General features: G+C 16.0%; 1 protein-coding gene across 1 annotated transcript in view; it reads left to right on the top strand.

Moving 5' to 3' along the window:
* Positions 1-4,756: 4,756 nt before the first annotated feature.
* Positions 4,757-17,799, top strand: part of LOC108914689 (receptor-type tyrosine-protein phosphatase S-like) — a 41,368-nt gene continuing 28,325 nt past the window's right edge. The window contains exon 1 of the mRNA XM_018720540.1: positions 4,757-4,985. Coding sequence (XP_018576056.1) covers positions 4,757-4,985 — 229 coding nt within the window. The remainder of the gene's footprint in view (positions 4,986-17,799) is intronic.

Genomic DNA, 17,799 nt, shown 5'->3' with positions numbered 1-17,799 from the left:
TCGTAATTCTATTCCCTATGCTAACCACAATAATCAGAAACAAGGGAGTTGTTGCTAAATCCTTACCAGTATTTCTAAACGGTTCCCGCTTGCCATTTCATGACATGTTATCATATTCCTAAAACAACTCGGTAAGGGACCATGTAAAAGAAAACATTTGCTGATATTGTACTGAACACGACAATCGATAATATATAGAAGAAACGATTTTTCACTTTCATGGCAGTATCACAAAGCCCATTTACATCTGAAAATACAGTTCTTCCTTCCTTACTGTGTACATAAAGCGTATTGAGTATTGAGTGAATGCTCCTTGAGCACAAAAAGTAAGGAAATTATTAATTTACAGTTATTTCCTGAACTTCCTGATTCACTAAAAGGTTTATTACCCCACATTTTCGCGTAAGGGCGTTCTGTAATGGATCTATCAAACTTTATCAAAAGATGATTACCTAATTTGAATATGAAAAAAAAACGTTAAACAAAATAATACGTGCAATAAACGCCCGAAAAATATTATTTAACTTGAACATTTTAATTTCTATAAATTAAATTTATTCGTTAATTTCCAATTCGATAAATGATTGTTGCCAACTAGTCCAATTAACTAAGCCTTTAAATCGAAATTTTGTCAACTTGGGTGAATTTTTGATATGAGTTAGTTTAAGGTATATTATAACAATAAGTGAGAGTAATTTTTTGTTCAACCCCCGGCCAAGGGTGGAAAAAGATAAAACAAAGGGCTTTTTCAAGATAACTCAAAAAGGGTAAGAGCTAGAAAAAAAAGTTTTTCATGAAAGTTGTAAAGCAGACAATTCTACATAAAAATGGCCTCTTAACTTTTTCTTGTACTATTACAATTAACAGAGTTAGGGAGGCTAGAAGTTAAGGGAAGATTTCAGAAATTTAAAAAAAATCATAACAAACAGAAAAATGATTGAATTTTGTAATTTTTTTTTTCAATCTGCTCTAAAATATGTAACTTTTCTTTTCAGAGAAATAGATATATTTTTTAATTTTTAATAAGAAAGTTATAACAAAAAATCAAATTTTTAATCGTTAATTTTAATGATTTAACAAAATTAAATTTCTGAAATCTTCCCTTAACTTCTAGCCTCCCTAACTCTGTTAATTTTAATAGTACAAGAAAAAGCTAAGAGACCATTTTTATGTAGAATTGTCTGCTTTACAACTTTCATGAAAAACTTTTTTTTCTAGCTCTTACCCTTTTTGAGTTATCTTGAAAAAGCCCTTTGTTTTATCTTTTTCCACCCTTGGCCGGGGGTTGAACAAAAAATTACTCTCACTTATTGTTATAATATACCTTAAACTATCTCATATCAAAAATTCAGCCAAGTTGGCAAAATTTCGATTTAAAGGCTTAGTTAATTGGACTAAACACTATACCTAACCTATGTATACGTTTAGTTGTGAACTTTACAATTAAGTGCATTAATTGAGTCTTTTCATAAATTATTTTAACTACGATGTGCACTTTATGAATATGAACTTAAACAGAGAATTGTACATCCACTGTTAGACCATGACCCATCTGCTTTGAGGTGGATGTGAGTACAACTCACACAATAAAAGTGCAGATCCCTAGATCTGGGCGAGGTCCGGAACATTTTCAAAATTGCAAAAATGACTATTTTAATGAAATTTGGTGTGTTGTTAAATTTAATTATGTTACGTGAAAAAGGATATTACATATCATTTAAAATAACAAACATGGGAAATGTGGCACAAAAACGGGACGCTTTGTACAACAGAAACATTTATAACTGTTCGCGAATGAAAAAAACACGCTCGATCTTCTTCATAAGCCAATTATAAGATCAAGTCAAACATAGCTCTATGGGATGGGTGATAGATTATCTGTGTCTCCATTTGTAAAGCAAGTCATTCGGCAGGCGTTAATTAGTGAATCGGATTGCACTCTGTTCGTTCAATTTTCGATATGAATACGAGGTGATATATCAGGGTTTACTCTAACTCGCATTGTTCAATATAACATCGACACTAGATTGCATAATCATCCTTAAGATGCCGGGTGAGTTAGTACAACAGAGACGTTTTATAATCAGCGTGTATCATTTTAGAAGCCGTGATTTTGCATAATACAATATTGCCAGTGGAATGCAAATCATTCAAATCTTTTATCTATCTTTCTAGACAGTAATACCATCGCACAATATCGAAACAATAACCGCAGAACAATATTAAAAAATATTTCTAGTTAGAATATATCGGTATGCGTAGCGATGAAAATTCTCCGTTTGTGCTCTCCTTGAATATGGTAAATGAAATATAGCATTCTGAATGCACGCTTTGTATTAAATGATATATAAAATCTGTCACAGGAATGGAATTCGCAAAATTAAACACAATGCTCTTTTCAGTTCCGTCAATACATTTTTTTTTCTGGTCCAGATGAAAAGGTTTTGTGGACTAAATTCCGATATTGACGCGGAAGCCTAGTAATTCAGTTTTTACTGCCAACAAGAAACACGAAACTTAGGCATTATGCCTCTGTAAAATATTGACACATAAAATTTAATAACCATTGTTAAATCTACTGCCATTATTCGCTTTATACGACTCTACTATAACCTCATTACTAAGTTTTAATAGGGTAACGAGTTCGCAAAAATCCACTAACATTGTCACAAAATAGAGGGAATTTGTTTCGCGAAACTATGAAAATTTCTTAAAACGGTTTAGGTATCACGCAACTTTTTTTTCTAAACGTTTATATTGGCACAACCCAATATACTATATTTGAAGGTTCCACAAATTAGACATTTTATGTCACAATTTTTTTGCATTGCAAACTGCCAAACGAAAGTACAGTTTTCTTAATAACTTGATGTTATTTTCATACACAGGTATCTGCACCAAAAATATATTCAATGAATAGGCTTTGTATTTCAATTTTAGTATTAATGAATGAAGTCCCAAAAACGGCTTTATTTGATGTATTTATGAATAAAACATGAAACGATTTACAGTCAATACTGTATCGGTAAAATACCAGCATTTTTATAACAAAAAATGAATTCACATTTCCTGAGATTTATTTATTTTGTAATTAAAACCACCTCTTTTTAAAAGTGCCCCATTAAAATGGAATGGAATGTAAACTTTTTAGTGAAGGAAGTTTGTGAATTATATATTAGCGTACGCAAAGTACGTGTTTCCTTCAGTCTCTAATATAATTAAATTAGTGCAGTGTTTTACTCCTGCTTCATAAAATTAAATAGTTCATCGGTTGTCTCGAACAATATGGCTTTACAGTCGTATCTATTCCGTTATTAAACGCAGATCCAGGCATTTTTAAAGAATTAAATTACAAAATATTTGTAAAGAAAAACGCACCCTTCACTAAGGTATCCAGTTGAAGCTGTAAAAATATAAATTAATTATAATAATAATAATACCATTTATTACCCGACAGATTTCTCCAATTACAGGACAAAATTAGAAAATGTGTGACTACGAACATACGCAGAAACAGCAAACAATAACAAGGCTGGCAGGAATGTGATTATAAAAAAATAATTATAACCAGACACAACGATTATTTGCATTCAGAAAAGTGAGTAGTTGCATTATGCCCAATTTTATCTAAACCATCAAAATAAATGTCACGAGTGCTGAGGTTCTGTTAAAATTGTTCAACATTGCAAATAAAGGAGACTTGATTAAAACGTTTGAATTTACATTATACTGATGAAAGGTAGGATGTTTACGACACCAAAACATAATAAACAATATTAGCTGAGAGTGGCATGCAATCAATTTGATTGTGTACCAGGAAATACAAAAATTTGATACTGTAAACAACACTCCTTGACTGTTAACGAATTGATATTAAATTCTTATTAATATATGGTAAATGTAAAAACTTAAGAGTTAAAATAATTGGTTGCAAGGTAATTAATTGCATTACGTACTAAGTGACATCTTTAGTCTCCACTACGAAGCACACCCCGGGAGACTGTTCATATTTATTCCGCAATTGTTTCATTAAATACTAACCCAGATGTAAAACTCGTATAAACGGCCGTTTCACGCACATGAGAGCGTTGGGTTCCCTTCCATAAGGGTTTGCGACATTTTTAATATAAGCCCTTTTGTGCATATTGAATCAGAGTACGAGGAAATAATTATTAAACTTAAATTCAAAAGATTTTTCGAGTACTTCTGCACAATTACAATTGAAGTGTACAACTATTTGTTTAAAAACGGCTAGTCGTTTCCTACATAAATGAAAAAAAGTGGAAAGACCTTTTAGAGTCTTCGTAAAATACCAAATGGCTCTCGGTAGTATTGAAAAGGGGTTCTTTAATTTCGTTCATTTTAGACGTTCGTCATTTCGTGAAAAGACAGGTTATTGGAGACAGACACAAATATAAAGTGTGTAATCGTGCAAAAGCTCACATGAGTTTCCTAAATATATTTCCTGGAAAATACTTCTGTCAAAAAAAAGTTGATGTAATTTTACTGTATGTTCCTTGTAATTTTGCGTTTTCGAGTAATTTCAGTAAAATCGTATAGGCATATCATTTTACTTCCATAGACGGATTGCCATGCAGTAGGTGCACTTGTTAAATTACAAAAGAAAAATAATTGCGGCGCAATATTCGCCTGCCAAGATAAACCTTTGGGTGGGTCGAAACGAAATGTTAAAAAGTCTTGGTTTACTTATCATTTAAAGTTTGTCTGACGACCTCTTTGGCAATGGGGCCGCGGCATGGCATATGTAATTTGTACTGCTTATCTGACAAGTGCTCTTATTTTCAGCGTGGGCGAGGATGGAGATTGGGATGAAACAGATATTCGAACACCTAACAACGAAACGACATATCAAGTAGGAGGTTTGCAGCCGTACACCGTGTACAGTTTTAGAGTAATGGCAATGAATGCGATGGGGCTCAGCGAACCAAGTAAACCTTCTTATTACATGGTTACCCTTCGTGAAGGTAAGCCCTAGAGGAAATTAGCGACGGCTGCATTTAACGACCAACAAAAATACACTTAGGTGTTAATTTATACAGAAAATTTGCTTCACAAAGTTGGTTTATTCTGGTTTAAGGGAATTAAGCAACACACAAAGTTAAGGTATTATTTTAAAACGTATTTACATTTCAGCTTCGCATAAATCACTTCAGCTTGCATAAAAATGATATTTTTATGTATTAATTTTAATAACAGATCCGATTGTTGCGTTACGTCACTCAACTTCCTCAACCGTCAAGTAAATGTACTATTAATGTAAAGAAACTATTAAATGATTATATTTTTATTATTCCCTTTGCCGCGGTGTTTTAATGAAAATGAAGGAAAGTTTAAGAGTAAATCAAACTGAGGTGAATGGAAAATTTAATAGTTTGAAGCGAGGGGCGATCCGCTGATGTAATCTTCGTACGTTTGCCCTGGAATCTTTATGTAATCTACGTAATCTTATCTGTAATCTATGTAATCTGTCTGTAATCTACGTAATCTTATCTGTAATCCTCGCTGTAATCTATGTAATCAGCTAATGAATTTCGTGGATGTAGTCGGTATACAACGCCCCCCCCCCTTCCTCATTTTCCAAAGAATGCCACAGAAACCTCGACAGAAACCTATATGGTGCGATTGGTGTGTTCCGAAGGGCAATCCGCCAAGGAAAAAACAGACGAAGATTACAAAATTTCTGAAATCTCTTGTAATGTATCTGCAGATTTCAATATCAATTCAAAAAATATTACAAATTTCATATAAATAATCAAGATTACAACACATTTCAGGAGATTTCAGAGTTATTTTAGTAGATTTCAATGATTACTTAAGATTTCAATAGGATTATTAGAAATTAAAAGAATATTTCAAAATTTCTTAATAAGGTTTCAAGGAATACGGGAAGATTACAATAAGTTTTGAATGTCCATTTGAACAAAAATAATTGAATTAACTTCAAATGTCATTAATTTCATTCATTAACAGTAGTACTTTGATTAAGAATTTCCAGTATCAGGCATTTTTTGGGCAAAAATTGTAACATTCTGATTAAGTTTTTTGTTCGAATGAACGTTAAAAACATTTTGTCATGACAAAAATGATAATGCTATTTTGAAAGTAGGTAAGTATTTTCCCAAAAACTAATAAATAAAAAATATATTAAGCTTTTATTAATACTTGCATTTAATACTTTACTTGTATACAGTGTGTTTAAAAAAGACGCGGCAATATTTAAGGGAGTGATTGCTCAGGTCAGTTTATAAAAAAAGTCCTATAAACATAGGTCCGCAAACGCTTCGTTACCGATCTACAGAATGTGAAATTTCATTAAAAAACAGTAAAAATTAAATTTCTCTAAAACGCAGCCCCTTATTATTACCTACTACAAACAACAGTATGTACCACATTTCAAAAATCAATCAAATTTGATAATTTGAATTTCTTTGTTCAATAATTTAAATTTCTCAATTAAAACAACATTGGGTTTAGGTGCGCAATAAAATGTTTTTTATTTTTTTACTCAATAACGGTGTGACGTACGGTGCGTATAATCTGAGGAAAGCTTTCTTCTTCATAATTGAACAAGGAATTAAAAAATTATATTTTTAGAAAAACCAGCGGCGTCCTATTTTTTTCATTAAAAATAGCTAGTCACTGGTAAGACTAAAAAATCGTTTTGTATTGCAAAGTACGCGTCTGCCATAGCTATTGACAGGCCTAAAATTTCATTATAATATCAAGAGGTTTTGGAGAAATTTAATTTTTACTGTTTTTTTAATGAAATTTCAACATTCTGTAGATCGGTAACGAAGCGTTTGCGGACGTATGTTTATAGGAACTTTTTTTTTAAAAAATGATCTGGGCAATCGCTCCCTTAAATATTGCCGCGTCTTTTTTAAATACACTGTATACAGGTAAAGTATTAAATACAAGTGTTAATAAAAGCTTAAAATATTTCTTATTATTTATTTTTTGGGAAAATGTTTATTTTATGTTACTTCTATTTTTTTTTTTTTATTAGTTTATTGGATTATTATATTTTTATCTTTCAATAAAAATATATACTTACCTACTTTCAAAATGGCGTTATCATTTTTGTCATGACAAAAAGTTTTTAACGTTCATTCGAACAAAAACTTAATCAGAATGTTACAATTTTTGCGTAAAAATGATACTGGAAATTCTTAATCAAAGCACTACTGTTAATGAATGAAATGAATGACAGTTGAAGTTAATTCAATTATTTTTGTTCAAATGGACATTCAAAACTTATTGTAATCTTCCCGTATTCCTTGAAATATTATTAAGAAATTTTGAAATCTTCTTTTAATTTCGAATAATCCTATTGAAATCTTAAATAATCATTGAAATCTACTAAAATAACTCTGAAATCTCCTGAAATGTTTTGTAATCGGTTGAAAGATATTGTAATCTTGATTATTTATATGAAATTTGTAATTTTTTTTAATCGATATTGAAATCTGCAGATACATTACAAGAGATTTCAGAAATTTTGTAATCTTCGTACGTTTTTTCCTTAGCGGATCGCCCCTCGGTTTGAAGTATCAGGGAGGAGAAAGGCGAACTTGAAACTCCTTTAAATAGTTACAGACGTAACTCACAATCAGTTTTCCTTCTTAGGTTTATTTACCAACAATAGCAATAACTTTTATAAGAATCATTCAAAATTATGAGTGGGAAATGGTTTAAGCGAGATTTTTTAGATTTTTATGTATGTGTTTCGCCCTCCGTTGAACCGGATGGAAATAACATTTTTTCGTAAATTCGAGGCTTTGATAAAAAAGGTTCTCGCTCAATGTTGCGGTTACTATTTCTGTATATGACCCTTTAATCGGGGCCATCAAGAAAAATACGGGCAGATACAGTTTCATCGCCCTTAACCCTTTTACCGCCTGTCAGGATATTTCACACAGCATACCTCTTCGTTCATGTTAAATTTCAGCCAGTGAGATCGACGAAACAAGAGTTTAACAAACAAAAGTGATGTTGGAATTCAGTTCAAAATAATTTTTATCGAAATATCTCAACACGAAAGGTAATACGACTACTTAAATATCACAGAATTTTACCACCTTCCGTTTCGCAGGGAATTGGGGCGGTTTAAAGTCGCATTAGACGTAAATGCCACCACTTTAACCGCGAATTCCATTTCTTTGGATAGCTCCAAATTCATTTATAGTTGAATAAACGAAACTGGAATTTATATAATACTATAACACTGCTATACATACACAGCAGTATCCAAAAAGTTTGCACCATATGGGAAAATACTTTATGTATAAATTTAACAAATTTCTTGGATTATCAGTCGTCTCTGTATCAAAATATCGCCCTTCAAACTTCATAAAATGGCTGTTATATACGAGGGGCAGACGAAAACTGCAAATCTGCTCGAGAGTAAAGTACCCCTATTTTCAATCGTAGGGAATATATTTTAAAGAAATAGACCAAGCAAATTAAATTTTTACTCGAAATAAGTCTTATTCGCTAGATTATTGTAAAATTGTCTAAAGGAACATAATACAAGACATCTCTCGTCTCGTGAGTCAAAAACTTTTATTAGCTAACTTTTCTATTTAAACAAATAAGTGAGGAAAACAGTTTTTTCACTTTGCAGGGAAAACCATCAATTTTAGCGAAAAGTGACTCTCAGACAGCTTATAGGGAGTAAAATTATCTACAAAATGAGATTAGTTAAATTAAAATCGGTTAATAAACAAAAAAGTTATTGCAAAAAAACAAGAAAAGTGCCCATTTNATATATATATATATATATATATATATATATATATATATATATATATATATATATATATATATATATATATATATATATATATATATATATATATATATATATATATATATATATATATATATATATATATATATATATATATATATATATATATATATATATATATATATATATATATATATATATATATATATATATATATATATATATATATATATATATATATATATATATATATATATATATATATATATATATATATATATATATATATATATATATATATATATATATATATATATATATATATATATATATATATATATATATATATATATATATATATATATATATATATATATATATATATATATATATATATATATATATATATATATATATATATATATATATATATATATATATATATATATATATATATATATATATATATATATATATATATATATATATATATATATATATATATATATATATATATATATATATATATATATATATATATATATATATATATATATATATATATATATATATATATATATATATATATATATATATATATATATATATATATATATATATATATATATATATATATATATATATATATATATATATATATATATATATATATATATATATATATATATATATATATATATATATATATATATATATATATATATATATATATATATATATATATATATATATATATATATATATATATATATATATATATATATATATATATATATATATATATATATATATATATATATATATATATATATATATATATATATATATATATATATATATATATATATATATATATATATATATATATATATATATATATATATATATATATATATATATATATATATATATATATATATATATATATATATATATATATATATATATATATATATATATATATATATATATATATATATATATATATATATATATATATATATATATATATATATATATATATATATATATATATATATATATATATATATATATATATATATATATATATATATATATATATATATATATATATATATATATATATATATATATATATATATATATATATATATATATATATATATATATATATATATATATATATATATATATATATATATATATATATATATATATATATATATATATATATATATATATATATATATATATATATATATATATATATATATATATATATATATATATATATATATATATATATATATATATATATATATATATATATATATATATATATATATATATATATATATATATATATATATATATATATATATATATATATATATATATATATATATATATATATATATATATATATATATATATATATATATATATATATATATATATATATATATATATATATATATATATATATATATATATATATATATATATATATATATATATATATATATATATATATATATATATATATATATATATATATATATATATATATATATATATATATATATATATATATATATATATATATATATATATATATATATATATATATATATATATATATATATATATATATATATATATATATATATATATATATATATATATATATATATATATATATATATATATATATATATATATATATATATATATATATATATATATATATATATATATATATATATATATATATATATATATATATATATATATATATATATATATATATATATATATATATATATATATATATATATATATATATATATATATATATATATATATATATATATATATATATATATATATATATATATATATATATATATATATATATATATATATATATATATATATATATATATATATATATATATATATATATATATATATATATATATATATATATATATATATATATATATATATATATATATATATATATATATATATATATATATATATATATATATATATATATATATATATATATATATATATATATATATATATATATATATATATATATATATATATATATATATATATATATATATATATATATATATATATATATATATATATATATATATATATATATATATATATATATATATATATATATATATATATATATATATATATATATATATATATATATATATATATATATATATATATATATATATATATATATATATATATATATATATATATATATATATATATATATATATATATATATATATATATATATATATATATATATATATATATATATATATATATATATATATATATATATATATATATATATATATATATATATATATATATATATATATATATATATATATATATATATATATATATATATATATATATATATATATATATATATATATATATATATATATATATATATATATATATATATATATATATATATATATATATATATATATATATATATATATATATATATATATATATATATATATATATATATATATATATATATATATATATATATATATATATATATATATATATATATATATATATATATATATATATATATATATATATATATATATATATATATATATATATATATATATATATATATATATATATATATATATATATATATATATATATATATATATATATATATATATATATATATATATATATATATATATATATATATATATATATATATATATATATATATATATATATATATATATATATATATATATATATATATATATATATATATATATATATATATATATATATATATATATATATATATATATATATATATATATATATATATATATATATATATATATATATATATATATATATATATATATATATATATATATATATATATATATATATATATATATATATATATATATATATATATATATATATATATATATATATATATATATATATATATATATATATATATATATATATATATATATATATATATATATATATATATATATATATATATATATATATATATATATATATATATATATATATATATATATATATATATATATATATATATATATATATATATATATATATATATATATATATATATATATATATATATATATATATATATATATATATATATATATATATATATATATATATATATATATATATATATATATATATATATATATATATATATATATATATATATATATATATATATATATATATATATATATATATATATATATATATATATATATATATATATATATATATATATATATATATATATATATATATATATATATATATATATATATATATATATATATATATATATATATATATATATATATATATATATATATATATATATATATATATATATATATATATATATATATATATATATATATATATATATATATATATATATATATATATATATATATATATATATATATATATATATATATATATATATATATATATATATATATATATATATATATATATATATATATATATATATATATATATATATATATATATATATATATATATATATATATATATATATATATATATATATATATATATATATATATATATATATATATATATATATATATATATATATATATATATATATATATATATATATATATATATATATATATATATATATATATATATATATATATATATATATATATATATATATATATATATATATATATATATATATATATATATATATATATATATATATATATATATATATATATATATATATATATATATATATATATATATATATATATATATATATATATATATATATATATATATATATATATATATATATATATATATATATATATATATATATATATATATATATATATATATATATATATATATATATATATATATATATATATATATATATATATATATATATATATATATATATATATATATATATATATATATATATATATATATATATATATATATATATATATATATATATATATATATATATATATATATATATATATATATATATATATATATATATATATATATATATATATATATATATATATATATATATATATATATATATATATATATATATATATATATATATATATATATATATATATATATATATATATATATATATATATATATATATATATATATATATATATATATATATATATATATATATATATATATATATATATATATATATATATATATATATATATATATATATATATATATATATATATATATATATATATATATATATATATATATATATATATATATATATATATATATATATATATATATATATATATATATATATATATATATATATATATATATATATATATATATATATATATATATATATATATATATATATATATATATATATATATATATATATATATATATATATATATATATATATATATATATATATATATATATATATATATATATATATATATATATATATATATATATATATATATATATATATATATATATATATATATATATATATATATATATATATATATATATATATATATATATATATATATATATATATATATATATATATATATATATATATATATATATATATATATATATATATATATATATATATATATATATATATATATATATATATATATATATATATATATATATATATATATATATATATATATATATATATATATATATATATATATATATATATATATATATATATATATATATATATATATATATATATATATATATATATATATATATATATATATATATATATATATATATATATATATATATATATATATATATATATATATATATATATATATATATATATATATATATATATATATATATATATATATATATATATATATATATATATATATATATATATATATATATATATATATATATATATATATATATATATATATATATATATATATATATATATATATATATATATATATATATATATATATATATATATATATATATATATATATATATATATATATATATATATATATATATATATATATATATATATATATATATATATATATATATATATATATATATATATATATATATATATATATATATATATATATATATATATATATATATATATATATATATATATATATATATATATATATATATATATATATATATATATATATATATATATATATATATATATATATATATATATATATATATATATATATATATATATATATATATATATATATATATATATATATATATATATATATATATATATATATATATATATATATATATATATATATATATATATATATATATATATATATATATATATATATATATATATATATATATATATATATATATATATATATATATATATATATATATATATATATATATATATATATATATATATATATATATATATATATATATATATATATATATATATATATATATATATATATATATATATATATATATATATATATATATATATATATATATATATATATATATATATATATATATATATATATATATATATATATATATATATATATATATATATATATATATATATATATATATATATATATATATATATATATATATATATATATATATATATATATATATATATATATATATATATATATATATATATATATATATATATATATATATATATATATATATATATATATATATATATATATATATATATATATATATATATATATATATATATATATATATATATATATATATATATATATATATATATATATATATATATATATATATATATATATATATATATATATATATATATATATATATATATATATATATATATATATATATATATATATATATATATATATATATATATATATATATATATATATATATATATATATATATATATATATATATATATATATATATATATATATATATATATATATATATATATATATATATATATATATATATATATATATATATATATATATATATATATATATATATATATATATATATATATATATATATATATATATATATATATATATATATATATATATATATATATATATATATATATATATATATATATATATATATATATATATATATATATATATATATATATATATATATATATATATATATATATATATATATATATATATATATATATATATATATATATATATATATATATATATATATATATATATATATATATATATATATATATATATATATATATATATATATATATATATATATATATATATATATATATATATATATATATATATATATATATATATATATATATATATATATATATATATATATATATATATATATATATATATATATATATATATATATATATATATATATATATATATATATATATATATATATATATATATATATATATATATATATATATATATATATATATATATATATATATATATATATATATATATATATATATATATATATATATATATATATATATATATATATATATATATATATATATATATATATATATATATATATATATATATATATATATATATATATATATATATATATATATATATATATATATATATATATATATATATATATATATATATATATATATATATATATATATATATATATATATATATATATATATATATATATATATATATATATATATATATATATATATATATATATATATATATATATATATATATATATATATATATATATATATATATATATATATATATATATATATATATATATATATATATATATATATATATATATATATATATATATATATATATATATATATATATATATATATATATATATATATATATATATATATATATATATATATATATATATATATATATATATATATATATATATATATATATATATATATATATATATATATATATATATATATATATATATATATATATATATATATATATATATATATATATATATATATATATATATATATATATATATATATATATATATATATATATATATATATATATATATATATATATATATATATATATATATATATATATATATATATATATATATATATATATATATATATATATATATATATATATATATATATATATATATATATATATATATATATATATATATATATATATATATATATATATATATATATATATATATATATATATATATATATATATATATATATATATATATATATATATATATATATATATATATATATATATATATATATATATATATATATATATATATATATATATATATATATATATATATATATATATATATATATATATATATATATATATATATATATATATATATATATATATATATATATATATATATATATATATATATATATATATATATATATATATATATATATATATATATATATATATATATATATATATATATATATATATATATATATATATATATATATATATATATATATATATATATATATATATATATATATATATATATATATATATATATATATATATATATATATATATATATATATATATATATATATATATATATATATATATATATATATATATATATATATATATATATATATATATATATATATATATATATATATATATATATATATATATATATATATATATATATATATATATATATATATATATATATATATATATATATATATATATATATATATATATATATATATATATATATATATATATATATATATATATATATATATATATATATATATATATATATATATATATATATATATATATATATATATATATATATATATATATATATATATATATATATATATATATATATATATATATATATATATATATATATATATATATATATATATATATATATATATATATATATATATATATATATATATATATATATATATATATATATATATATATATATATATATATATATATATATATATATATATATATATATATATATATATATATATATATATATATATATATATATATATATATATATATATATATATATATATATATATATATATATATATATATATATATATATATATATATATATATATATATATATATATATATATATATATATATATATATATATATATATATATATATATATATATATATATATATATATATATATATATATATATATATATATATATATATATATATATATATATATATATATATATATATATATATATATATATATATATATATATATATATATATATATATATATATATATATATATATATATATATATATATATATATATATATATATATATATATATATATATATATATATATATATATATATATATATATATATATATATATATATATATATATATATATATATATATATATATATATATATATATATATATATATATATATATATATATATATATATATATATATATATATACATATATACACCCTGTATATATATAAATTTTTTTCAGGCAATATTATGTTGAAGTAAAGGGCCTAATGGTCTTTACGAAATCTTTAGGTTTTCCATAATATTAAAATTCAGACCTCTAGCAATGGAAACCAACATATGGAAGTCGTATATCCTTATCTTTATCAGTGGAGCTCGCGGTAGGCACGAAAATGACACGAGCTTTTTTTCTCTCTGTTTCTGTCCGAACTAAAA

Source organism: Anoplophora glabripennis, unplaced genomic scaffold (assembly GCF_000390285.2).
Source record: "Anoplophora glabripennis isolate ALB-LARVAE unplaced genomic scaffold, Agla_2.0 scaffold727, whole genome shotgun sequence".
NCBI lineage: Eukaryota > Metazoa > Arthropoda > Insecta > Coleoptera > Cerambycidae > Anoplophora > Anoplophora glabripennis.
The sequence above is the reverse complement of the archived record's forward strand: the minus strand, read 5'-3'. Positions and strand labels throughout refer to the sequence as shown.